Source organism: Myxine glutinosa, chromosome 7, assembly GCF_964187855.1.
Source record: "Myxine glutinosa chromosome 7, kmMyxGlut1.1, whole genome shotgun sequence".
Taxonomy (NCBI): domain Eukaryota; kingdom Metazoa; phylum Chordata; class Myxini; order Myxiniformes; family Myxinidae; genus Myxine; species Myxine glutinosa.
The window spans coordinates 42,275,068-42,302,495 of NC_136267.1; the positions used below are offsets into that span (position 1 = coordinate 42,275,068).

General features: G+C 47.8%; 1 protein-coding gene across 4 annotated transcripts in view; it reads right to left on the reverse strand.

Annotated features, from left to right (window-relative positions):
* Positions 1-27,428, reverse strand: part of LOC137431166 (uncharacterized) — an 808,282-nt gene that overhangs the window by 176,762 nt on the left and 604,092 nt on the right. For all 4 annotated transcript variants that reach the window (XM_078781584.1, XM_078781583.1, XM_078781585.1 and 1 more), the window contains one exon: positions 18,475-18,594. In XM_078781584.1, the coding sequence (XP_078637710.1) occupies positions 18,475-18,594 (120 nt within the window). The remainder of the gene's footprint in view (positions 1-18,474; positions 18,595-27,428) is intronic.

The window sequence follows — 27,428 nt, forward strand, 5'->3', positions numbered from 1 at the left end:
CAGAGGGCACCAAGGGGTGACAGATCCAAGAGGGGTCTTCCCCAGTTAGTTAGGTTAGGGTGAGGAGCAGGTAAGCTCGGGTGGCAACTACGGTGGTGGAGGTGTGCAGGTGGGTAGACCTGTTGGGAGAGCTACACGTCGCGGCCCAGAAATTGTGCGAGGGCACCGGGAGATGAATCGGGGGAGTGAGACCCCAAAATTGAGGAGCACCACAGTTTGGCCAATGGGAATTGGTTATTAGAACCCGTAGTGTAAGGTGGCCAATGGATTGGCAGGGAAAGACCCCGGGTAGTGTAAAGTGTGTTAAAGTCATTTAGAGGATAGTTAGGATGAAGGATCTCCTCACACCATCTGCACCCACTCACCGGAGGTGACAGGTAACTCCACACCATGCCATGTTTTGATTATTTTTTATGATGCAAATGTTTGGATTGTGAGACGCATCATGACGTGGGTGTGACATTGTGCTTTGATGTTCCATCTCTGCCTCCTTATGAGGATTGATGATGAATTTGGTGATGGCAAATTTTGAAGTAAAGGGATTGTGGGGACGAATTTGGTATAGGGGAAATATGGGGAAGACGTGACAGTAGTGACGAATTTGTAAATGTGTAGATTTTTGTACATATGGGGTGAGAACAAGGGTAGGGTAGGTGACAAGGGGGTGACGTACGGTAGGGACGAGCTTTCTCACTTCGCCCTCCGTACGCATTTCACCTTGCATTGCCTTGTTTGACGTGTACCCTTGTGACCTTACCCCTCGCTCAATTGTCTTTCTTTTGTCTCCCACATGACCTGTGCGCCATTGGGTGCCGAGGGGAGCGTGCGTGAGGTGGCCATTGTGCGCCCGAGATTCCCAGAACCAGCACGCATTGCGTTGATGTACCACTTTATGGACCGCTGTTCGGCGGCCAAGTACCACTTGATGGACCCCAGGTTCTGGGGCAGAGCACCTCTGTTGGAGACCGGCCATAGTGGCCAGGGAATCTTGCTTGCGGACCTCGGTAAGGTGGCACCTATGCCAAACAGGTGGACCACCCTTAGTTGGCCCCTGAGGCCCTAAATAATAATAAAAAACGAACACAAGTTGTGCTTTTTATTATGTCCAAATAGGCCGCATGAAGCCAGAAGACGTCAGGAAGAACATCGGCCCAGCAGACAAGGAGAAGACCACCACCGGTTGTTTTGTTGTGTTTATTATGAACCATGGTGACTGCGCACCGAGTGGTGCTTTGTGGTGCTTTTGGGTGTTTTTGGGTGCTTTGGTGGTATTGGTACTGGTGCATCGATGCAATGCGTGCTGTCTCCTCCCTCCCAACAGGAATTTCTTTCTCTTGTTCCCTAAAAAGAAAAGAAAAAAACACACAGGTCCTGGGTTGCGTTGTAAATAAGAAATCACGTCATTGTAAATAATGCTCCCCACCGTAAATGTATAGTTTCAGAATAATTCCGTAATTCGGTTAGCTGTGGGCTTGAGTCTGTTAGACAGGATGCAATGCAATAGGGGGACATACTTATTTGTGTTTTAAAATTGTCACACTCAGGGTCAGGTTAATTGTAGAGGGAATTACACCTACATGTCACACTCAGTTAAGTCTAGTAGGCCCGAGGACGTGCCTGAAGAAAGGAGGGTGCAGTGTAACGATTTTGAGAAGTGTAACGGGTTTTGAGGAGTGTAACAATTTTGGAGGAAGGGTAACGGATGTGAAGAGTATGGTTTTGGTATGGTAACATCCTGGTAATGTAAATAATGGTCGCAGCCGTCCTCCTAATTAATTTCATAGAACATACACGCAGGTCACGATATATCTTTTAAATAGTGTATTTCCTTATTCCATGTAGGCTAAGTATGTGTTTTCCACTAGATTGACTTTGCATTGTATCAAACAAAATAAGCGTAGGCCCTTCCAATTTCCCCAAAACCTCCCTTCCATTTGCCTTCCGCATTTTGGTCGGTTTTTCTCTTCAACCACCATTGACCACGAGGTAAGGTTGGAGAAGAAAGGCGTGTCTCCACCTCGTCAGAAGAGGGCAGGAGTGAACCGGCCCTAACAGCCAATCAACACCGCGGTGAGTGACCCGGTAGGCGTGCCCTCGGAGCCGGCGGCTTAATTCCGCCGGAGGTGATAAAAGCGACTGCAGGGGACTGCTTTACGAGTCCAGATGAGAGATGACTGGAGAGGAGCAACGAGGCTGCACCAAAGAGAGGCCTTGAGAGATACGCTGGGGGATGACCTGGAAGAGGAGCGCAATCCACCGCAAGCCCTACCTACCTACCTACCTACCGGCCTGCCTGCAATACCCCCCTGTCGTTGGAGAGACGCGCTGAACGGAGGGAGACGGCTCCACCCCAGGAAGAGGAGCAGGTGTGCCGAGCCAGCGCGTGACGGCCGCGGATACGCGACGGAGGTTTTCCCGCCAAAACCGCGAGGGGTGCTGCGGCCTCCGACTTTGCCTTCCTCTCAAGCAATCGACTCCTCGAGCCATTACCTGCCTGCAATATCCACCGTGTGAGTGTGAACGTCCTGTCCTACTCGTTTGTCTTGGGGATTAAGTAAATGAAATAGAATAAGTTAACAATGCACTGTGTGACTGCTCTTTTCCATCTATTGCTGTAAATAATATTGGTCGCTCTAAAATATTGCTTGTGTGTGTATAATAAATCTGTTCTTCCTCCAAACTCTGTCTTTCTTCTCTCTTCTTCTCTTTCGGTCGCTTTAGAGGTTTCCCAATTGAATATCTGTAGCGCGATTAGTCAACGTTCGGTTGGAATCGGGTTCTAATCGGGGAGTAACTGTTCGGACGCGGTTAAATACACCACCGCTCGGTAAAATAACATCCAAAAACCGTGTCCGTAACAATATATTGGTTGTACAATTGATTAATATTGTTATTGTGCTGTTATTCTTGTGTGATCTTAATACAATACTTGTTTGTTGGTAACAATTGGTGTGGTTTCACCATTGATCTTTGACACACAGAATAACACATCTTTCTGCCGTGACTCTTCTCGGGGCTCGGAGGTACACCGTGACCGGGGTTTGGGGAGGAGCACGTAACAGTTTTACGTACAATTAAGAACACAAATGTTGCAATTGATAAATTATTCGCCTTCTTATTTCTTATCATTAATATGTGAGCTATAGGTGATTAATGGATACCTAAGGTGATGTCACACCTACTAGAGGCCAGATATTTGACCGTGCACAGCTGAATGCCACCATACCTAAGGCTGAAGAGCTGATCCATCCATTTTACTCATTAATTGTCTGCTGTTCTCTCAAATACAGTAAAAATAAATTGTATACATAGTCGAGGCTCGTGAGAGAGGTAGTATGTACACTAATCGGATTAGGACGTAAATGCAGGGGTGGATAAGATGGATACATAAGGAATCTCCCAGGAGGGAAAAACTGGAAACCTGGAAGGAGGAGGGATTGGTGATGGGTAGAGGGGTGGAGGGAAGAAGGGGGGTAACAAGGTTAGAAAAGATCATGGTTTGGGATTGGGGACGATCTGAGATGGGGGTGAGCAGCTGTCTTGAATACCTGCAGGGAAGAATAAGATTGAAGAGGATGTGGAAGTTGGTTCCACAGGTGGTACTCTACGGTAGCAAAGTAATGTAATGTTTCAAGACAGGCTACTGAAGTACCTATTTGTAAACAATGTTTGGTGTCACATGGCCTGGAACTCCAGGACTTTGTGGCACCACAGTTTTTAAATTCTGAGGATGACTTACTCTTGAAGCTACAACATAGAGTTGTCAGTGACAAAACATACTCTCTTCCAACCAAATTGCTGCACACTGTTGAGTGTCTGGCCTTGGGATTTGTGATAGTGCCGCAGCAATTTGCATAACATTCACATAACTGGCGAAGTTGTGAGCACGGATTTACGTCATAGTAAATCTTTTTGCTTTGCCATGCCGCAGTTACGTGGATTGTTACGGGACCGCGGCGAGGATGTTGTTTGCCGAGCGGATGGCTACCGCGCCCGAACAGTTACCCCGACTAAACCGATTCCTGAACATTGGCCGAATCGCGCCACAGATATTCAATGGGGAAAAGACTAAAGCGAAGGATGTGAAGAAGCAGAACACCAAAGCAAAAAGGTTGGAAATGCTACTAAATTTATTCCTACTATTTACACAATCAAAGAAACCAAGGAGAAGGAAGGATAATAAAATAACTTACAGAAGAAATCAGAGACACAGTGAAAATCGCTAGCTTATCTAAACAGGCTTAATTAATACCCTGGGACAAGACACACAGAACAAACTCACGTACACGAATGGGGAAATTGCAGGCAGGAATGACAGGAGGTGGGTGGCTGGATGGGGAGGAAGGCACGGAGCTGGCTGGAGCTTGATCCCGCACGGGACGTCGGGCTGGACCTCGACGGCCGCCGATGCCACCGATCCTGTCGTGTGTGCGGGGTAACGGGTCGGAGCTGCTTGGTGGAGCCAACGCCGCTGGTGGGGGGTCTGGCGTGACGGGTTCTCTCTCCCTCTCTCACAAACTCCAGGACTCTTTCTCTCTTTGCTTCGCTTCGCCCCTTCTCTCCTCTCTCTTTCTTAGTCCAACCCAGTCCAACAACTTCCTCTCTTGCTTGGTCCAACTCTTAGTCCCACTCAGTCCAACTCTTAGTCCAACATGCACACCTGCGGCATGGCAAAGTTATTTGTCAAATATAGTATCTTAAGGATAGAGGTTCTGTCAAAAGTTTTGGAACGCGCTGTAGCCGCTCAACTCAAACATCACCTCTCTGCCAATAACCTGTATGAAACATTCCAATCCGGATTCCGCTCCAACCACAGTACTCAAACTGCTCTCCTCAAAATCACCAACGACCTTCTCCTCTCCTCTGACGCTGGCAACCTCAACATTCTCGTCCTCCTTGACCTCAGCGCTGCCTTTGACACCATCGATCACACCATCCTCCTCACCCGACTTGAATCCACCTTTAACGTTATCGGCACTGCCCTCTCTTGGATTAAATCATACCTCTCTGACAGACGCCAGTTCATCTCCATCAATAACTGCAAATCCCCCACTGCTCCCCTCCCCCAAGGTGTCCCCCAAGGTTCAGTTCTTGGCCCCCTCCTCTTCATCCTTTACCTGTCCCCCCTTGGTCACTTAATCCGCCGTCATGGTCTCCAATTCCACTGCTTCGCGGATGACATCCAGCTTTTCATCTCCACCAAGTCCGTCTCCACCTACACCCACTCTATCCTGACAAACTGCATCTCTGAAATAAAATCCTGGCTTCAAATCAACTTCCTCAAACTTAACTGTGATAAATCTGAAATAATCATCATTGGCCCAAAAACGCTCACAAAATCCACCCATAACTTTGCCCTCAACATCGACGGTATCCCAGTATCCACCTCCCCTCTCATCCGGAATCTTGGCGTCATCTTTGACCAAACCCTCTCCTTCGACAAATACACTAAACAGATCACAAAGACAACCTTCTTTCACCTGAAAAACATCGCCCGTCTCCACTCATCCCTCTCCTCCACGGCTGCAGAAACCCTCATCCACGCCTTCATCACCTCCCGTCTGGACTACTGCAATAGCCTCCTCTATTGTTCACCCTCAACAATCACCAATAAACTCCAATACATTCAGAACTCCGCTGCCCGTCTACTCATCCATTCCCGGACCCGTGACCACATCACCCCCGTCCTTTACAACCTTCACTGGCTCCCCATCTCCCAGAGAATCCAGTACAAAATCCTCCTCTTGACCTACAAAGCCCTCCATAACCTGGCCCCATCCTACCTGGCTGACCTCCTCTCCAGACACACTCCCACCCGCAATCTCCGCTCTGCTGGTACCAACCTCCTGACCCCCCCCATCCGGACCAAATTCAGATCCTGGGGGGACACGGCCTTCTCCATCGCTGCTCCCACCCTCTGGAACTCACTACCTCACACCATCAGAGACTCCTCCTCACTCACCACATTCAAAACATCACTAAAGACCCACCTGTTCAGCACTGCATTCAACATTCAACCCACAGCATTTAACCCCTGACTATCACTTCTCCTTCTCCCTCCTTTTGCTTTAAATATTTCCCTATTGATTCTTGTCTTTTTGCAATTGTTGTTTTCATGTTTTGTTATGCATTATGTTTTGCACTCTGTCAAAGCGCCTTTGGGCTTCATGAAAAGCGCTATACAAAATAAATGAATTATTATTATTATTATAGGTAAATGAACAAATTTCACATTGTTTATTACAAATCACAAATATTTATTCGTTTATTAGTGTATATTGATGTTTTCAGGTTCTTATTATAGTTAATATATGTCATGCTTATGTCGCGGAAGTTGGCGCTTCCACGGTGGAATTAGCACGCGGCATGAAGTGCACAACAATGGCGCGTTAAAAAATAGTGCGATTGCGTTTGGATTAAATGACGTTGAAGGAACTGCGCTCCAACGCGAGTCGAAAGAATTGACGCGACCAAAGACGGAATTCGTCCGAGTTGCTTTATTGAAACAAAACAGCTCAGGTATTCTGACAAGCCCGTTTATCGGGCAGCAATATATATACACATTTATGTCGGGAAGTTTGCCCGGCAAAAGCTATACCGGGCATGCCCGGGTGTCAAGGGCGAGCCTTGGAAAGGCGAGTCTGGACCTGCCCGGGCGTGTTTGGCTGCGGCCTGGCAAGTCGAGGCTGGGCGTGCCCGGGCGCTCTGGACGAGCACTGGAAAGGTGAGAGCGGGCATGCCCGGACGCTCTGGGCGAGCCCTGGAAAGGCGATAGCGGGCATGCCCGGACGCTTTGGGCGAGCCCTGAAAAGGCGATAGCGGGCATGCCCGGACGCTCTGGGCGAGCCCTGGAAAGGCGAGAGCGGGCATGCCCGGGAAAGACGAGACCGGGCGTGCCCGGGAGGTTCGGGCGTGCCCGGGAACAGTGAGTCCGGGCATGCCCGGGAGAGGCGCGTCTGGCCGTGTTCTGGCCGGTGCAAGGCGATTGTGTGCATCCAGCGGTAACCGCTACACACGCCCCTCCAGAATCGACCTGCACCGGCAGGGTCAATTTAAGGGGGGTCCGGATGACCCGGCCGAAGCGACCCCTGGAGGGTCGTGGGGAGGGGTCCGACGTGGTGGTGGGTGGTCGAGCGGGGGGAACTGTGGACGGGGGGCGGCCTCGCCGCGGAGGAAGGGCCAACCGTGGTGGTCAGTCGATGTCCATGTGCGCCGGTTTGAGGCGGTCCACAGAAATCCGGTCCGGCCGGCCGCCGAAGTCGACGATGAAAGACTTGTCGCCCCGTCGCAGGACCCGGAAGGGCCCGTCGTACGGCGGCCGGAGTGGCCCCCGGTGCGCGTCATGATGCACAATGACGTACTCCGCTGTGCGAAGCGCCGGGGGGGACGTAGGACTGGGGGCCACCGTGGCGGGACGTCGGCACGGGGGCAAATCGTCGGGCGGCCTCCTGGAGGTCCGAGCGCTGGCGAGCGGCGGACCAGGGACTGGTAGCGTCGGGCACGAATTCGCCCGGGACGCGGAGCGGCTGGCCGTAGACGAGCTCGGCGGCTGACGCCTAGAGGTCTTCCTTGGGGGCCGTGCGAAGGCCCAAAAGGACCCACGGCAGCCGGTCGGCCCAACCGTCGTCCTGAAGGCCGGCCATGAGTGCGGCCTTCATGGAGCGGTGAAACCGCTCGCACAACCCGTTGGCTTGGGGGTGGTAGGCCGTGGTGCGGTGCAACGTGACCCCCAACGAACGGGCGACCGCGCCCCAAAGCTCAGACGTGAACTGTGGGCCGCGGTCGGATGAGATGTCCGCCGGTGCGCCGAAGCGCGCGACCCAGGTGGCGATGAACGCCTGCGCCACGTCGGCGGTGGTGGTGGAGGTGAGGGGCACGGCCTCCGGCCACCTGGTGGTCCTGTCCACCATGGTGAGCAGGTGGGTGAACCCCCGCGAGGGGGGCAGGGGACCCACCAGGTCCACGTGGACGTGGTCGAAACGCCGTTCAGGCACGGCGAAAGGTGCCAGTGGGGCCTGGGTGTGGCGGTGGACCTTGACCCGCTGGCAGGCCGTGCAGGCGTTGGCCCAGTCGTGGATGTTTCGTCGAAGGCCGTGCCAGACGAAACGCGCCGACACCAGCTTCTGAGAAGCTTTCTGGCCCGGGTGAGAAAGGCCGTGGATGGAGGCGAAGATGCGGCGCTGCCAGGAAACGGGCACGATGGGGCGAGGATGGCCCTGGGAGACGTCGCAGAGCAGGACGGTGCACGCGAAGGGAATGTCGGCCAGGCGGAGGCCCGTGTCCGCCGCACGGAGTGCCTGCACCGAGGCGTCGGTGGTCTGCTCGGCCGCCATGAGCGCGAAGTCCACGCCGAGGTGGACCGCGTTCGCGCTGGCCCGAGAAAGACAGTCGGCCACGGCGTTGTCTTTGCCGGCGACGTGCCGGATGTCCGTGGTGAACTCCGACACGGCGGAGAGGTGGCGCTGCTGGCGGGCCGACCACGGCTCCGTGACCTTAGCCATTGCGTAGACCAACGGCTTGTGGTCGACGAAAGCCGTGAACGGGCGGCCCTCCAGGAGGTGTCGGAAATGGCGAAAGGCCAGGAATAGCCCGAGCAGCTCGCGGTCGAACGTGCTGTAGTTTAACTCGTTCGGCCGGAGTTGCCGGCTGAAAAAAATGAGTGGCTGCCAAACCCCGTCCACCCATTGCTCATGGACGGCGCCCACCGCATAGTTGGAGGCGTCCATAGTGAGGGCGATGGGCGCGTTGAGCACCGGGTGAGCCAGCAGCGTTGCGTCGGCGAGGGCCTGTTTGGCGCTGGCGAAGGCCGCGTCCATGGCCGCGGACCAAACAATGTCATGCTTGGCCGGCTTGCCCCGGAGGGCCTCGTAAAGGGGCCGCATGAGCTGAGCAGCGCGGGGCACGAATCGGTGATAAAAATTCACCATGCCGAGGAACTCTTGGAGGGCCTTGATGGAACGGGGACGCGGGAACGTGGTGATGGCCTCGACCTTGGTCGGCAGCGGCACGGCCCCAGTCTTGGTGATGCGGTGGCCCAAAAAGTCAACGGTCGTCGCGCCGAAGTGGCATTTGACCGGGTTGACAATTAAGCCGTGCTCGCTGAGGCGACCGAACAGTGTTCGGAGGTGGAGGAGGTGCTCGGCGCGGGACGTGCTGGCGATGAGGATATCGTCCAGATAGACGAAAAGAAACGGCAGGTCGCGCAGCACGCCGTCCATCAAGCGCTGGAACGCCTGGGCCGCGTTCTTGAGGCCAAACGGCATCCGCAAAAATTCGAACAGGCCGAACGGCGTGATGACGGCCGTCTTCGGGACGTCGGCCGCCCGGACAGGTACCTGGTGGTAGCCCCGTATCAGGTCAATTTTCGAAAAGATGACCCGTCCCGCCAAACGGGCGGAAAAGTCCTGAATATGCGGGATCGGGTACCTGTCGGGGGTGGTAGCGTCGTTGAGATGGCGGTAGTCGCCACACGGGCGCCATCCACCCCCCGGCTTTGGCACGATGTGCAGTGGCGAGGCCCACGCGCTATCGGAGCGCCGCACAATGCCGAGGTGCTCCAACGCGTCGAACTCGGCCTTCGCCACGGCGAGCTTGGCCGGGTCGAGGCGGCGGGCCCTGGCGTAGACCGGCGGGCCCGTAGTGGGTATGTGGTGCTCGATCCCGTGCCGCACCGCGACGGCCGAAAACGTCGGCCGCGTGAGGGCCGGGAATTCCGCGAGCAGGCGAGCGAACTCGTTCGCTGCCGGGAGGGCGCACGCCAGTTCGGTCGGCGCGGAGCTGCTCATTGTGCACGCCAGGGAGCTGAAGGTCTCGGCGTGGACAAGGCGACGTCGTTTGACGTCGACCAGCAGCCCGTGCGCGCATAGGAATTCGGCGCCCAGCAAAGCCACGGGGACGCTGGTGGTAACAAAAGTCCATTGAAAACGCTGGCTGCCGAAGCAGAGGGTGACGACGCGTGGGCCGAAAGTGCGTATGGCCGAGCCATTAGCAGCGACCAAAGAGGGGCCGCAAACGGCGTCCCGCCTGTCCTGCTCGGAGGCGGGTATGACGCTCAGTTGGGCGCCGGTGTCACACAGGAAACGCCGCCCAGACGCTTTGTCCCGAATAAACAGCAAGTTGCCCGAGTGGCCGGCGCTCATGGCTGGGAATGAACGCCGGCCCGGCCGTTTCCCGACCTGCCGAAAGTGCACGGGGGCCGGCACGTCCGAGCCTTGTGGCCGAACCTGGCATGGTAATAACACCACGCCCGGTCAGGTGGAGGCCCCGGCCCTCGTGTCGGAAGCGGGCGGTGCGGCGTGGCGGCCGCCAGTTGCACCGGCAGTTCGGCCTCCAACCGCGCAGGGCGCTCGGGCATCGTGGGCATCACCTTGGACGGCGGCGGGCTCCAGGTAACGGCGCCGATGTGCTGGCCCGCCGAGGAGATCTTATCGGCTTCCCTGGCGAGGGCGCGGGAATCCGTGATCAACGTGCCAGCCAGGGCGAGGCGTACCGGGTGAGGCAGCTGGCGAAGGAACAGCTCGCGGAACAGAAAATCTGGAGAGTGCTCACCGAGCAACGAGAGCATATAGTCCATGCGCTCGGACGGGCGCGTGTCGCCGAGCTCGGGCAGAGCGAGCAGGCGCCGTGCGCGTGCTGCCAGTGAGAGGGCGAAAGCGTCGTGGAGGAGTGTCTTCAGCGCGTCGTATTTGTCAGCAGCCGGCGGGTGCTCGAGGAGGCTCAAGGCGCGGGCCGCGGTGGCGGAACCGAGCGCCGCCACAACATGGTGGAAGCGGGTGTCGTCCGCAGTGATGCCTCGCAGGGCGAACTGAGAGTCCGCCTGAGCGAACCAAACAGCCGCGTGAGCCTCCCAGAAGGTAGGCAGTTTAAGCGTCACTGCCGTATCCATGTCGGTAGGTCACCAATGAAGGAACTGCGCTCCAACGCGAGTCGAAAGAATTGACGCGACCAAAGACGGAATTCGTCCGAGTTGCTTTATTGAAACAAAACAGCTCAGGTATTCTGACAAGCCCGTTTATCGGGCAGCAATATATATACACATTTATGTCGGGAAGTTTGCCCGGCAAAAGCTATACCGGGCATGCCCGGGTGTCAAGGGCGAGCCTTGGAAAGGCGAGTCTGGACCTGCCCGGGCGTGTTTGGCTGCGGCCAAACAAGTCGAGGCTGGGCGTGCCCGGGCGCTCTGGACGAGCACTGGAAAGGCGAGAGCGGGCATGCCCGGACGCTCTGGGCGAGCCCTGAAAAGGCGATAGCGGGCATGCCCGGATGCTCTGGGCGAGCCCTGGAAAGGCGAGAGCGGGCATGCCCGGGAAAGACGAGACCGGGCGTGCCTGGGAGGTTCGGGCGTGCCCGGGAACAGTGAGTCCGGGCATGCCCGGGAGAGGCGCGTCTGGCCGTGTTCTGGCCGGTGCAAGGCGATTGTGTGCATCCAGCGGTAACCGCTACAACGTAAAGAAATAGCACCTGTGCCCCTCTTGCATGCCAGAAACTCTCCTATTCGTCATGTTCTCTCGCATCCAAGTGAAATTTTTGATCAAATAGCCCTTTAGTGCGAATGGGATTAGGGATTACAGTCAACATATATCATATAGGATATGATGTTACACAGCTGTTTGGACGATTGGTTAAATACTTTTATCTCTCTACTGGCGTGGGTTTGATTCCCATGGGTGTTCAAATCCACAAAAGTAGAAGCGCGTGATTGTCATCTGCATCAACTTCTGATCAAAAACCCAGAAATGGGACATAAGGGGTTGTCACCTGTTATGTTTGATCCATTATATTTATTGCTATACGAGCAAGGTACCCATGCTAAGCACGGGTGGGAGTCTAAATGCAAACAAACAATGCGGAAATGGCAAATGCCAAACCATGACCCAATAAATTCCACATTCCTGTGACACTTTCTGTTGAATGTCAGGCATTGACAGACAGTTTGTTGTTTCTATATGCGGACAATGACGAAACTGCAAATGCCAAATCCACCAATGTCACGGGTGGAAACACTGACATAATTTCCTCATTCTCCTTTGAACTCAATCTCTCTATGTTTTAAATCCAAACAGCATCATTCCAATCACAAATTAATACCATACCATTAGTATAACAAAACACAATGTTACAAACATCATGAGGTAAACAAATAGAAATGCTGTTCTAACATGATAACTAATATTGACGAATCTGCCGGCGAGAAAGGGCGGATACGTAACACGTTGTACGGATGGAAACACAAAATCATAATTGTGTTGAGAAATTTATGAAACCTCCCACCCACCTTAGAATGGATAAAAGTGGCGTCATTTGGGTGGAAACTGAAAATCACAATTGTATTGAGATATTATCAAACCAGCAAAATTTTCAACATGTAGTAAATGCCGAACCCGTGATTGTGTTTACTCCGGATAGGGAGCAGTTTTGTAAGGGTAGAAACTTAAAGTCATAATTGTATTGAGGAATTTATGAAACCTCCGACCGACCTTAGGACACCGCCGGGACCCCAAAATATTCCACATTAGCTTTGGTGGGGCTAGCCCCAAAACTGAGGGAGTAGTTGGACAGACAGACACTCCTGCTTTGTAATATAGTGTTGATATAAGCCAACATGGACAATTGCAAGCTCTCAAAAATGTAATCAACCTGTTTTATGGAAAAAAGCCATTATCACAAAACGGGTTTCAAAATCAGGTAATTCAATGTGGAATCAAATTAATCTGTTGGATAAATAATCTTCAACTTATTGGCTTGAATTTACCTACTTACAGCAGATGGTGGAAGCTATAAGCAAAGTTGCGCCCAGTTCATCCCTGGATGGGAAGTCTCTTTCGAAAGAGGGGTCTTGTACACTTCAGTACTATGAAGAATAATTCATTTGGTAGGCCGCTTGCCTCTGAGCTGTTTGGTCATGAATTTGTCTCCAGTGAAATAAAATCCAAGAAATGCTGCCATCGCAGTGAAGCAAAAGCTGCACCATGTAACGTGCAGTCCTTAGGACTTTTCTCTGTTAATACAAAGTCAAGTCTCATGAACAAGCTTAAGAATAGAGGTTGAGGGGTTTTTGATTGATACAAAAGGGCAGAAGGGAACAAAATTTATAGACATTCAAAAACATGGCCTTCCATAAAATGGTGGAGGTTAAGGGGGGGAAAAAAAATCATAAATGGAAGTGGGAGATGGCATGAAGATTGTGGTGAGTTGCAACATTGAAGCAATGGATGGAGGACAGAAAGGGACAAACAAATTCAAGTTGGTAAGAAATGTGGACATAGAGAGGTTGAGCTAAAAAGAGACGTCCCACCCATAAGGATGAACTGGGCTCATTAAAAGTTGCTGGAAGAACATGTCAACATCTGGTAGAGTTGGGGAAGGGTGGATGGCTAAAGGTCAGGGAAGGCAAGAGTTAATAATAATAATAATTTAGATTAAGTTAATAATAATAATCATGATTTAGTTAGTGCTTAGTACATAGAAAACTATACGCTGATAAATTAAATTAATGGGAAGTGGATATTATGGTTAGGGTTACCATAATCCTAACAGTAACCCAAACAACAACAGCATTAGCATGATGACCCAAATCATGGCCTCCTCTCATGTTTTCTGTGTTTGTCTCTCTCCCTCCCTTTGCAATCTCGTTGTAAACAAAATAAACCCAAGAAACCTGCAAGGTCAGATCAGTGCCTGGAAATTAACTACTTTCATACAAATACGTTGGCGTTGTACTTGCATGATACCTGGAGTATCTTACCTCAACAAAGGTGAGCTGGACTTGAGCAAGAACCATCAAAAGTCAGCTTGACAAGTCTGCCCGATAGGGCCTGGTGCAGATTGTCCTGGGTTGGGATGACCGTTCTGCCATTGCCACTGTCTTCACTTTTAGCTTTCAGCAATGTCGTCTAATTTACGTCAAAAACGTCATCTGATGCCCTTTCTCAAGGAGCCATTTGGCTGCAGTGTGCATGTTTGGAAGGTTGCTAAAAACGGGCATTGCTTGTGACCGTCACATGTCACATGCTGTCTAAGATTCCAATTATTCTAGGATGCACCCTCGAGCATTATAGCCAATATTTTTTGCTAATTTCTATAAATCAGTCCAAATTATTAGCCAGTCACCGTGCAGCAGAAGACAGGGTTTTTCAATCACTTGTGTGTGTGTGTGTATGTGTGTGTGTGTGTGTGTGTGTGTGTGTGTGTGTGTGTGTGTGTGTGTGTGTGTGTGTGTGTGTGTATGTGTGCGCGCGCGTGCGTGTGTGTGATCACTGATCAGTCTGTTTGGGCCGTAACCTTTTTTACCATTTGAGTTTTGTCATCAAATTTTCAACAAAGCCGTAATATGGAGAAGGCAAATTAATAATTTTGTCAAAAGGTCAAATGTCAGCGCCACCTGAAATCATAAATTTTCATCCAATTGACCTGAAGTTTTAAGAAGTTGCATATTTTGTCACTGAATTGGTTCACCAATCAAAGGCTAGAAGCCAATCGGTTTTTGTTTTTTTATATCAAAAGGTCAAAGGTCATGGTTGCATAAAATAAACATTTTTCACTCGATTGACCTGAAATTTTAATAATTTTCATATTAAGTCTCTGAATTGGTTCACCAATCAAACGTTAGAAGCTGATTGTTTTTTGTTTTAGATCAAAAGGTTAAAGGTTAAGGTTGCATAAAATCATAAATTTTTGTACGATTGACTTGAAATTATTGCATTTGAGGTCAAAAGGTCAAGATCACCTGAAATCGTCAATTTTTTTGTATTTTTGAGCTATTTTAATCATGTTTAGCATACGGAAGAAGAAATCTGAATACAAAGCGGACGTGGACAGGCTTTGCATTTTCAGATGCTTACGAGTTCCCCTCACCTGAGAGGGTATTGCATTTGAGTCAGTTTGTTACTTGGCAAAAAACATTTTTTTTGACAAGTATGCTGATCACTCCGGTTAAATTTTAAAAAAAAAACCATTTTTGTATACAAGATCGAGGCTCGTGTAAGAGCTAAGAGGTTTGTGTGTTTGTTTGTGTGTGTGATTGTATGTCTGCCCACTTATACTTGCCTATAGGTCACAATTTTAAACCGATCTTCACAAAACTTCACCAAATTGTAGCGTTTGTTGTCCGACAAAGTTGAGGTCCAAAGGTCCAAAGAACAACATAGGTCAAAAGTCAACCACTTTTTCCAAACGCCTAAAATCCTCAATTTTCATCCGATTGACTTGAAAATTGAATATGATTTTCATATCAGCTAACTGAATTCGACCACCAACTATTTTTGAGATCATAGGTCACAAGGTCAACATAGGCCAAAGGTCAACCAATTTATTTCGAATTTCTAAAGTCCTCAATTTTCATCCGATTGACTTGGAATTTGAATAGGATTTTCATATAAGCTATCTGAATTCAACCACCAACTATTTTGGAAATCAGCATAGGCCAAAGGTCAACAACAATTTCTAATTTCTAAAATCCTCAATTTTCATCCGATTGACTTGAAAATTGAATGGGATTTACGTCTCAGTTAACTGAATTCAACCACCAACTATTTTTGAGATCATCATAGGCCAAAAGGTCAACATAGGCCAAAGGTCAACAACAATTTAGAATTTCTAAAATCCTCAATTTTCATCCGATTGACTTGAAAATTGAATAGGATTTTCATATCAGCTAACTGAAACCAACCCCCAACTATTTTTGAGGTCAATATAGGCCAAAAGGTCAACATAGGGCAAGTTTCTAAAATTGTCAATTTTCATCCGATTAACTGAAACTTTGAAGACGATTTGCATATCAGGTCACTGAATTCAACGACTAATTGGTTTTTGAGGTCAAAAGGATGCTCTACTGGGTGCCATTCTACTTTGTTCTGTTTTGCCAAGTGTCACTCTATGAGTAATTTTTACGGCATAGCCCACAGGGCAAAGCCGTCTAGAACAGTGTTTGTCCGTCTGTATGTATGTATGTCCACTCAAACGTATACCAATCAGAGCTGAGGATCTGGTCACATGACAGGGTGATGTGATTACGTCTGATGTCATTACGGCGGCGGACTCTCCACACACACTGCCATTTTGATTCCAATTTCGTTCATGCCGAACATATCGTCGAACCTGTCATATATCACAATCGCCATGCCCCACCTCTACGTTTTTCATTCAATGTGAAACACAAACAGAACGATTGTTCAAATGACCATCAAATATCGAAAGCATCGGCGTTACGTCTCTTCCAACAAATGGTATGTATCCAACCCTTGTAGGGTATAATCTAGATTACAGTAGATCTTCCCTTAGTTCTGTAAGTAAAACTTACCTCACGGATTTATCTGGATTTCTCCAAATTTCTTTGTTTAAAGTTATAATCAGCATTTGCGACTGTTTAAAAAGCTAATCATATGTGTTTGTGGTTTATAATATTTTACAAGCCCGGCTGCGCCGCTGTTAGACTTTCGGTCTTGTTTATTACTTGCCGGAAAAGATTCAAGCAAGTATGTTGGTTGGTTGGTTTGTCTGTCTGTTTGTGCGCAGTACTACGTCTACATCGTTACACATAGCATCGCCATACTTTACACACATATTTGTCTTGCCCTGGAATAGACTGCCCAATTTTAAACTCTCTCGGCCCAAGGCCTCCATTATGACGTCATAATTCGACAAATACAAAACTTCATCCAATCAAGATGCAATTTCTTGAGCGCCATGTTGGCGTAAACTGGTGGAGAAAAAAATTAATGATGACGTCATCGGTCACGTGGTTCGGCCGCCATATTGGAAAAACCGAAAAACTTTGCACCTCTTTTTCTCTGAAAGTGCTGAATAGAAAAAAATTGAGACATGGCTCATTGTAAAGAGTTCTCCGTGGGGAATAAAATATGTTAATGATGACATCATAGGTGCCTCCATTATGATGTCATAGTTCGACAAGTACAAAACTTCATCCAATCAAGATGAAATTTCTTGAGCATAATCTAGGAATAAATTAGTTTAGAAAACAAATAATGATGACATCATCAGTCACGTGGTTCGGCCGCCATCTTGGCAAAAACCGAAAAACATGATCCAAATGGCCGATAAAAAAGTACATTCCGGCAAGTCCTCGGTCTCTGACCGATTTTTCATTTGTCTGTTTGTTTGTTTGTTCACACAGAATAAATATGATTGTCTCTGTAACCGTTAGTCCGATTGACAGGAGATTTTCACCATCGGTGCAACACCACCTGCAATGATAATTATGATGTCATCAGTCATGTGGTATGGGCGCCATCTTGGAAAAACTGAAAAACATTGCACCTCTTTATCTCCGAAAGCGCTGCATATAAAAAATTGAGACATGGCTTATTGTGAAGAACTCTCCATGAGGAATAAAATGTTAATGATGTCATAGGTGGCTCCATTATGACGTCATAATACGACAAGTACAAAACTTCATCCATTGAAGATGAAATTTATTGAGCATCATTTAGGGATAAATTGTTGGAAAAAAAAAAATGATGACGTCATCGGTCACGTGGTTCGGCCGCCATATTTGTTTCAACACAAAAGCCTTCAAAACCAATGAAAACACGTGCTGGCGAGGGTCTGCAATCTCCGATTGCTCTTTCCATTTGATATTGCATTTGCATTTACACCAATTATCAAGTTCCCGGTAATTACTGCATCTTTTAGGTCACCAAAAAAACTGTGAAAATAAACAGCCAAATTGCAATCCTTCTTTGTGGAAACGTCCACCATTATTCTGATGTCCCGCAGAAGATTACCCAGAAAGCAGCTCTCTCTTGCTGTGGAGTACGAGTGGCAAAGGAAAGTGCACGGATGATAAATCGATAGCTTTAGCCACCTTTCAAAGCTCCTGTTTAGAAAATCAACTTTGCAGCAAGGATCAAGGAAGACTGTGCATTATAATGGCACTGTGAGTTTCATGTCTGGAATTTAAGTCATGGCAGTCCTTTAAACATCCAGAATGCTCCAAAGTCGTCGGTAGAGAGTCATATTGCATAAGGCCCGGAACACCATTGCAATCTTGCAAGACAGACTGCAATGCGGCACCCTTCAATTGATCACAACAATTGCCTTCACACGACACTACACTGCCTCAACGTGTCAACCACAACCAGAATCCAAGAAAGCTAAAGCACTGTAACTCATAGTAGCAATTTTCTTATCAAATGCATTTCATCTGGAGCTGACACAGGGATCAGGGCATGCCAGGTAAGAGTCAAAATGTGATGCAGAAAAGGAACTACAGCATTAGCAGCAGGTGGGGAAGCTGGTGCAGCGTTATCAGAATTAACAGGATTTTTTGAGTTTAAGACAATTGGAATGCAAGACAATATGAGAACAGGAAAACCCTCACATCTCGGTCCTTGAAACATGATCCTAGAAAAAGACAGTGGATACTTTGGGTCCTGGGAGGACAAAACCATCTACTCTCTACCATCTTGTGATGGTATAAATTCGAAATTGGAATAACTGTATGTTGTTGCATCTCACCTGTAGACCTGTTGATGTTGGTAGGCAAAGCTTCTGCTGGAACAGGATGCTTAGGGTGTGATTTTGTTGCTCCAAATCACCAACGCGAGTTCTCAATCGTACACACTCCTCTCGTAAATCCTGCACAGGTGACACACACACCCAAAAATTAACCTCATGTTTGAAAAGTCCATGTTTAAAAAGCGCTGATTCATATAATCATGACATCACCAGGAAAAAAAAAGGTCAATCAAACCTGATCAATTTGAAAGCAAAACTGTAGAAACCCTTCAATTGGGGTAAATCTGGTATGTCATGAACATTGGATGTGACTCAACATATGTAGTTTGAGACTCGATACCTCTTCCAACATTGCATAAGGTATAATTTCACCTTATACCATTTTCCACTTTCAGATTCTTGCTCCTTGCTGTGTTTCTTGATTGGCTGGTATAGTTACCCACAATTGGACTCCATGATCAATGCATGAACACAATATGATGTCAGTCACCATTTGAGGAGATTGAGTCCAATTAATATTGAATAGTGGAGCAGGCACGTAGTATATGACATGCATCCAAGCAGATACCAATCTAACCATTTGCCAACAAGCCAGATGGTCAGGTGACAAGAAGTGATGATGGTTGATGCAGCACAGCTTCAGAAAAACAAGTTTTTATAATAGGAAGTGAAGGATTTCCATATTACCCAACTATTTCACGATAGCAAAATCTCTTCTACAATTGAGATTATTGAAAGTTTTCCAGGTAATTAAACTATACATATGTATATATTGTAATGGTAGAACAAGAGGTGGACACGTGGCCAAATATTCCACCGGAACGATTAGAAATTTAGCGACGAATTGTCCTCAGAGAAAGCTATCTGGATTGTCTGCTGGGAAGGCAGATCTTTGCTTCATTTTTCGACGTGCAGAAACTCCAACTAGATCTGTTGCTTACGGCAATTTCTGCATTTAAAAAGGACTGGGCAGAGCATAAAATCCTGGGGGAAACACACCACAACTTTACAACCTCCTTAATGAGGGCTTTGCATCAAATTTCTAACGGCATCGGAAGGTGGAGAGGCTTTTGGTGGGAAGAGACATGTTTGGCGATATCGCACCCAGATCCCGAAGCCTCTCAGTAGATGCACTTTGTCTGGCCTGAATGTGTCTCGTCTATCTCTCTGGATCTGCGGCGTCCACTCGTTGGACTCCATGGGACGTCTCTCGTCCGACAAACTCGATACTCAGTGCTGACTCGTCTTGGAGCTCCTTGCTCTCTGAACTGCTCGGTGCTGACTCTCTGTACCAATAATGATCTGACCAACTCTCTGAACAAATTACACCTGTTGGTCCTAAATTAGGAGCTTACATCTTTGACTCTCGAGTCATTGTGCACGCCAAAAAAAGGAAAATTTCAGCAGTAAATTAAGGCAAAAGGATAGTTAATATTGAAAGAATACAACAGACATTTTAAAGCCATTTTCCCTGCAAGAGCAGGGGTTAGCCTTGTGGTCCCATGAAAATCTTCTCCATTTTGCCCTATTTTCTGCATCCCCTTGCCCGCATTTCTTCTTCGACCATCTTTAGCCAAGTCTTTCTTGGTCTTCCCCGTCCTCTACATCCTTCTACATTCATTTCCACCACTCTTCAACCAGTCACTTTCATCCTTCCTCAACACATGACCAAACCATCTCAACCTGTTTCTCTTCACAGCATCAATCACAGGCTCTATTCCCATCATCTTTCGCAATTCATAATTTGTCTTCCTCTCTCTCAACGATGCTCCACACATCCACGGAACCATTCGCATTTCCACCCTTTCCAGCCTTCGTTGCTGCTCTACGTTCATTACCCATGTCTCGCTCCCATAAATCATAACACTTCTCACACATGCAGCATACACCTTTCCCTGCAGCTACAACGACACTCCCCTCCTCGTCAGCACGCCACTCAGTTGCCGAAACTTATCCCATGCACATCTCACTCGAGCAACCGTTGCCGAGTCTAATCAACCTTCTCCATTCAGCATGTCTCCTAGGTAACAAAATGTTTTCACACCTTCCAGCTTCACGCCATCTCCAAGATCCAACTCAACATTTCCTCCATCTGCAGCTCCCTCTGTGCACACCTTACACTTGAATGTAGCTGCCACACTGGTTAATGACCCTCTCAAACCACTACATTTTTGATGAACCCACTCAGCGCACATTGTACATTGAATGGAGTTCACTCCGACACCCTTCCTGCACACAGCACACGGCCACTTCCCAGTTCTTTCCACCTCACCACATGCTTTACCACTTGCCATCACCTTCGTTTTTCCGATATTCACCTTCAGACCTTTTGTCTCCATACATTCCTTCCACTTGTTCATCTTCTCCTTCAGTCCATCCATACTTTCTGCAATCAACACCAGATCATCTGCATACAACAAATCCCATGGTAAACCCTCCTTTACGTTCCGAGCCAGCACCTCCATCACAGCTACAAATAGTAGTGGACTTAGTACCGACCCCTGATGCACTCCCACCTTCACCTCAAACTCACCACTGTTCCCATCCTTCGTCCTTACAGCTGTGCACACTCTTTTGTACATTGCCATGACTACTCTGATCAACCATTCCTCCACTCCTAACTTCCTCAATGCCCATGTCACTACTTCACATGGAACCCTATCAAATGCTTTCTCCAGATCAACAAACCCAAGAAACAATTTCTTCCTTTTCTCCATGTACTTCTCCTGCAACTGCCTCACAATAAAAAGCGCGTCTGTCGTTCCTCTTCCTGGCATAAATCCAAACTGCATTCCGTTAATCTTCACTTTCTTCCTTTTCCTCCTCTCCAACACCCTTTCCAATACCTTCATTCCATGCTCCAATAACTTTATCGCTCGATACGAGCCACAGTCCAGAGGGTCACCGTTCCCCTTGTATAGAGGGACGAGGGTACTCAGTTCCCAATCCACTGGAATGCGGCCTTCTTTCACCACCAGATTGCAGATCTCTGTCATTCTCCTCACCCCAATTTCCCGCTGCCTTCAACATATCTCCCACAACTCCCGTCGGCCCGCCCGCTTTTCTACTCTTCATTGCTGTTATCGCTTCCTCAACTTCCTTTTCAGTTATCTTCTCTGCCGGGCCTAAAACTGGGTTACTCTCCATGTTGCCATCCCATTCATTCTCTGCATTCAACAGTATTTCCATAAATGTCTTCCATCTTCCTTTAATTCCATCTGGGTCCACAACGATTTGTCCCACTTCATCCTTCAAGCAACTCACCCCCATCACATCACACCTCTCTTTCGCTATCTGCTTTGCAATCCTGAATACCGCTCTCTGACCCTCTTCCAAATCCAAGTCCGAACATTTTCCTCCATGCTTCCTGCGCCTTTGCTACTTCTTTCTTTGCAGCCTTCTTGGCTGCCTTATAACTTTCATGCTCTGCCTTTTCTGCCCCCATACCCTTCGCCTTCTGCCACTCCTTGAACTTCTTCCTCTTCTCGGCAATCTTCTTTCCAACTTCATCATCCCACCACCATGTTTCCGAATGCCTCGGTGGTCCTTTTGTCCATCCACATATCTCACCAAAGGCTCACAACAGACTATCTTTCAGTGACATCCAACCACTTTCAAGCTCAACCACATCATCCTCTACCATATTCAGCCTCTCTTTTAATGCCTCCCTTACTGTCACCTCTTTCAACCTCCACACCTTCATTCTCGGTTGGTACTTACCCGCCGAGCTCTCCTCGCACCTTTCACCCTTATTTCGCAGACAACCAAGTGGTGCTGTGAAACAGCCTCCTCCCCTGGGATCACCTTTGTGTCCCGGAGGTGCCCCCGATCTCGCCTACGCACCATCAGGTAGTCAACGGTTGTCGTCGACCCACCTGACGTGTATGTAACAAGCTTATTATCCTCTTTCTGGAACTGAGTATTACAAATCAACAAATCAGCTCCATCAGCAAACTCCAAAATCCTTTCACCTTCTCCATTTCTCACACCATATCCGTAACCCCCATGAACTCCCTCAAAACCGTCCATACTCCTTCCCACATGTCCATTTAGGTCTCCTCCTACCACAACAACTTCCTCATCTTTCACGTTTTCCATCAGCTTCTCTATTGCACACCAGAACCTGTCCTTCTCTTCATCGCTCCGACCGACCTGCGGAGCATATCCCGAGATGACGTTCACCAAGAGCTTTCCAATCATCATTTTCACCATCATCAACCTTTCACTCACTCTTGTCACACTCACCACATTGTCTACAAACTCCTCAGAAAACAGGACACCAACACCATTCACGCCTTCTGGGCACCCTTGCCACACAAACTTGTATTTCTGTCCCTGCCTACCCTTCACCATTCTCACACCACTTCCCTTCCATCTCGTCTCCTGCACACAACATATGTCCACTCTTCATCTGACCAATACTTCCACCACATCTCCTGATCTCCCTGTCGTTGTCCTTACATTCCATGTCCCAAACCTCAGAAACCGATCTCCACGTCGGGCATCAGACGTTTCGTCATCATAAATGGAATGATTTCCACCCTTGCTTCGATCGGTTTCCCCACCTTGAGTTTTGACGAGAGGGAGTGGGGTCCACCACGGGGTACTTCGGGCTGTACCCTGTCCATATGTAGTTGTAATTGTCATGATTCTCTTTTTGAGACAATGTTTTTATGGCCTGATGCCCTTCCTGACGCCAACCCTTTTAGTCGCCTCTTACGACACGCAGGGATACGGTGTACCTATTCTAAACCGGGGTACACACTGGGTACTTAATTGAAAGAATAAAGCATCAAATTAAAAGGCTACCTATTGGGAGGTTTTTCTTCACATAACTTCCCATCCGGTGGAGTCTTTTTAATGATGTTCTTTGTCGACGTCATTGCATCAATAACTGGTTATACCAGAACACCTTTATCAGGTGCTACAACCCCCAAAAAGGGTGGCAATGTCTTCTCAAATAAAGCATCAATGTCTTCTCATTAAGTATACTGCTGATGTACATACAAATAGCCAATTGGCATTTTCCTAAGACGAATAAACAGCAGTTGGTGAATAAAAGAAGGAATTCCATGCTTCCCTGTGAATAATACTACTTACATCTAAAATACACCCATTAAAAAAGAGACTCACGGTCTGATTTAAAAAAAACGTATGTATCTGTCTACAAAATGCAGTATTTAGTAGGAAATGTGAAAAAAATCATGAGTACATGAATGAGATGGTATTTGTATTTGATGAACGGGCATCCGCAGGAGCTCTAAAATAATCAGTCGCAACAGGAGTCGGAGCGATCAACGATGGCTTTTGTTAACATAAACATTAAACAAGAAAGTAGTTGAATATTGTTTTGTTTTGTGTGAAACTTCCCTTTGTGCGTTGAAAGCTTCGTTGTTGAAAATGCTGCTAAGTAAACACCAGCTAAAGAAAACTTCTGGACAGTCATTAGCTTATAATTGATTAAATTCGTACTGCAGTTGCCATTTATCCAAGGATGACTGGTCCCACAAAAATGGATTTAGCAGTTGAAAAGGTACCAGTAATTTCTAAAAGCAGCTATAAAGTGAGAAGTCTATTGTCGAGGCGGATTTTTAAAAAAAAAGAAAAAAAAAAGCTGCATCACAACAATTTGAATACTCTGTCATCAAATATCAACTTGACTGCAAGTGATCAACTTGATCATCCAATCCAATCCAATTATGTGCAGCACTTGGCTTCTGGTTTGGATCATTGCGGGGATCACTATTGTGCAGCTGATGAAGTCCCCCTGTAGGTCAACACAGGAATTTGGAAAGGACTCTTTGCAAAGGACGCTGTGGTATATTTAATGTCCACCAACCAACGCTAGTGGATGTGAAAGATCCCTGTGTATTCAACATCAGGACACCCAGGTTAACGACCATCCAAAATTGTCCTGCTTGGAAAACACGAGGGTGACAGTTTACTGCTGGGCCCAGATTCAAACCCAGGTTTACCTTAGGCTGCTACAGAGGTGAGTGTGCTTACCTTGTGGATATCCTGCCAGCCAAACATGACCATGCCATGGTAACATACTGTTACAGATATGGCTTAGGGGTAATTTGATTTAGTTTATACATACTAGTTATATCCTTAGAACATGTTCAGCATACGTAAGTGTATAACAGCCATTGTCGGGTTTAAAAAAAAAAAAGAGTTCCCTTGATTCATTCATTCATTTCGGTTTATTGAAATAATTAAACACTGGACAAGGTAGTTCGAAGACTGAAATTTGTCAAGTTTACAATAATAAAAGTATTTCATAAAACTTACAAATGTATATAAAAATAATAATAATAATCATATAAAATTACATCAATCAAAATATCAAAATAAGTAAAAGGAATAAACAAACATACCTAATCAAACAACAATAAAAAATATAACAAATTATACCAACAAAATAACCTAAAATAGCAGAAAACTTAAGAAGATCAACAAACAGATATGAATGAATGAATGAATGCAATTGATTTTATGCGTCTACAAAACAGAATTAAGCATTTCAATCAAAAAAGGAATTGTTGAATTCTTGTATCTCTGAGTCTTACCGTGCATCAAGGTAGGTCAAGATGTTGAACATTCCTGAGTTGCATATTACAGACTTGGCATTTAATATGGAATTTTTTTGTTGTGGGGGTGAACTTACTTTTCAAGGTGTCTTAGAACCAAAAGTTCATTGGAATTATGTTGAAATTATTCCAGATTTTGTTAATGTGACCTTTAAAAGAAACAAAAACCACATTTGACATTTCGAAACAAATAAATTGATCCTTGAAAGTGATGTAAACTGATATCGAACTCAATTCATGGACAGTACTGTGTTAAACTTCTGTACGTTTTCCAGAAGTATCTCTTTATTTTGCACATTAGCCAAAAAATTTTTTAACAAAAACAAAAGTTAAATTACGACTGGGATTACGGACAGTAAAATTACAGTTCAGTACTTCGTGTAACCCCCACGAGCATTCAGGAGAGCATGTACACGTCGAGGCATGCTGTTCACGAGATTTGCCAAGGTTTGGACAGGAATCGCTTGCCATGCAGTGACAATAGTCTGCTGCAATTCACGCACAGAGGTCGGCTGCTGGTCCAAGTGGTCGATTTGACGCGTTAATTCTGCCCACAAGTTCTCTATCGGATTCATATCCGGGGACATGGCAGGCCACTCCATTTGCTCTACACCACAGTCAGCAAGAAAGTGTTGGATCATGCGAGCACGATGAGGCCGTGCATTGTCATCTTGGAAGACAAAGTTTCCTCGAAAGGCTGCACGAGCAAATGGAAGCAATGTTTCTTCCAGAATGGCCCTGTACTTGAACTGGTCCAGGTTTCCATTCAGAACAACCAGGTCAGTTTTGCCCCCTGCATGAAAAGCAGCCCAAACTGTCACCCCACCACCTCCAGCTTGGACTCTTGGCACTATACAATCTTTGTTGTAGGCTTCATGCACTTTTCTGCGCACTCGGACGTGGCCATCTTGACGATAGACCAGAAATCTAGACTCGTCACTGAAGATCACGTGATTCCAGTGTCCTGGCTGCCATTGACGGTGCTCTCTGGCCCACTGCAATCGGCGCTGGCGGTGTTGTCTGGTCAGGCGTGGCTTTCTCAGGGGACGCCTGGCACGATAGCCTGCTTGAACCAGTCGTTGGTTGACTAGCCTTCTGGATACAGGCACATTTGTCAGTTGCTGCCACTCAGCCCCAAGCCGATTAGCTGACTTGGTACGGCCATTGCGGACTAACCGGTGCAGCTGGCGATCATCCCTCCTTGTGGTTCTGCGGGGACATCCTGGCCTCGGTATTGGAGTAGGGACACCCCTCTGAGCATTTCGTTTCAGGATCTTTGACACCTGACCTTGAGTGATGCCATACTGCCAAGCAATAGCACACTGTTTCATGCCGGAATTTCGTAAAGCCACCACTAAATGACAAACAGCATTGTCGAGTTGACGGACCATCTCCAGGGGAAGCGGCAATAACTTTTGTAGATGTGCAGCAGTTGTTTTCCACTAATACAGAACGCAACAACCCTTATATAACCGATTGTGAATCCAATCGTCAAATGTACCTGTCCGTACATTTTGTCAGGCCACCTGTGATACAATCCTGTTATTGACTTCTTGCTGAGACAGACAATCAGTGACATGGTTCTTTTAACAAAGAAATCACCGAAGCGTAAAAGAAACTCACCAGATTGATATACCGAGTTCAGAAAGTAAACCCAAGTCAAGAAAAAAAAAAATTCCATATTAAATGCCAAGTCTGTATATCGAGACACAGATTGTCGGGTAGGAGGAAGAATGTCACGGTGACGATCACATTTTAAAAGACCAAGACCAAAACGCAAGGGAAGCTCATTCCTGCGTTCGCTCAACAACTTTGTACCAAAATTACGAAGTTGTTGAGCATAGGACTGAATAGATGGGTACGCAATAAAACGGAGGGCATCTGGAGTCGTTCAATCTCATCACTCTGAGCCCTTATGATGCAGAACCCCACTCGGGCACACAGAACCCCACACGGGCACACAGAACACGACACGGGCACACAGAACCACACAGGGGCACACAGAACCCCACACGGGCACACAGAACCCCACACGGGCACACAGAACCCCACACGGGCACACAGAAACCCACACGGGCACACAGAACCCCACACGGGCACACAGAACCCCACACGGGCACACAGAACCCCACACGGGCACACAGAACCCCACACGGGCACACAGAACCCCACACGGGCACACAGAACCCCACACGGGCACACAGAACCCCATACGGGCACACAGAACCCCACACGGGCACACAGAACCCCACACGGGCACACAGAACCCCACACGGGCACACAGAACCCCACACGGGCACACAGAACCCCACACGGGCACACAGAACCCCACACGGGCACACAGAACCCCACACGGGCACACAG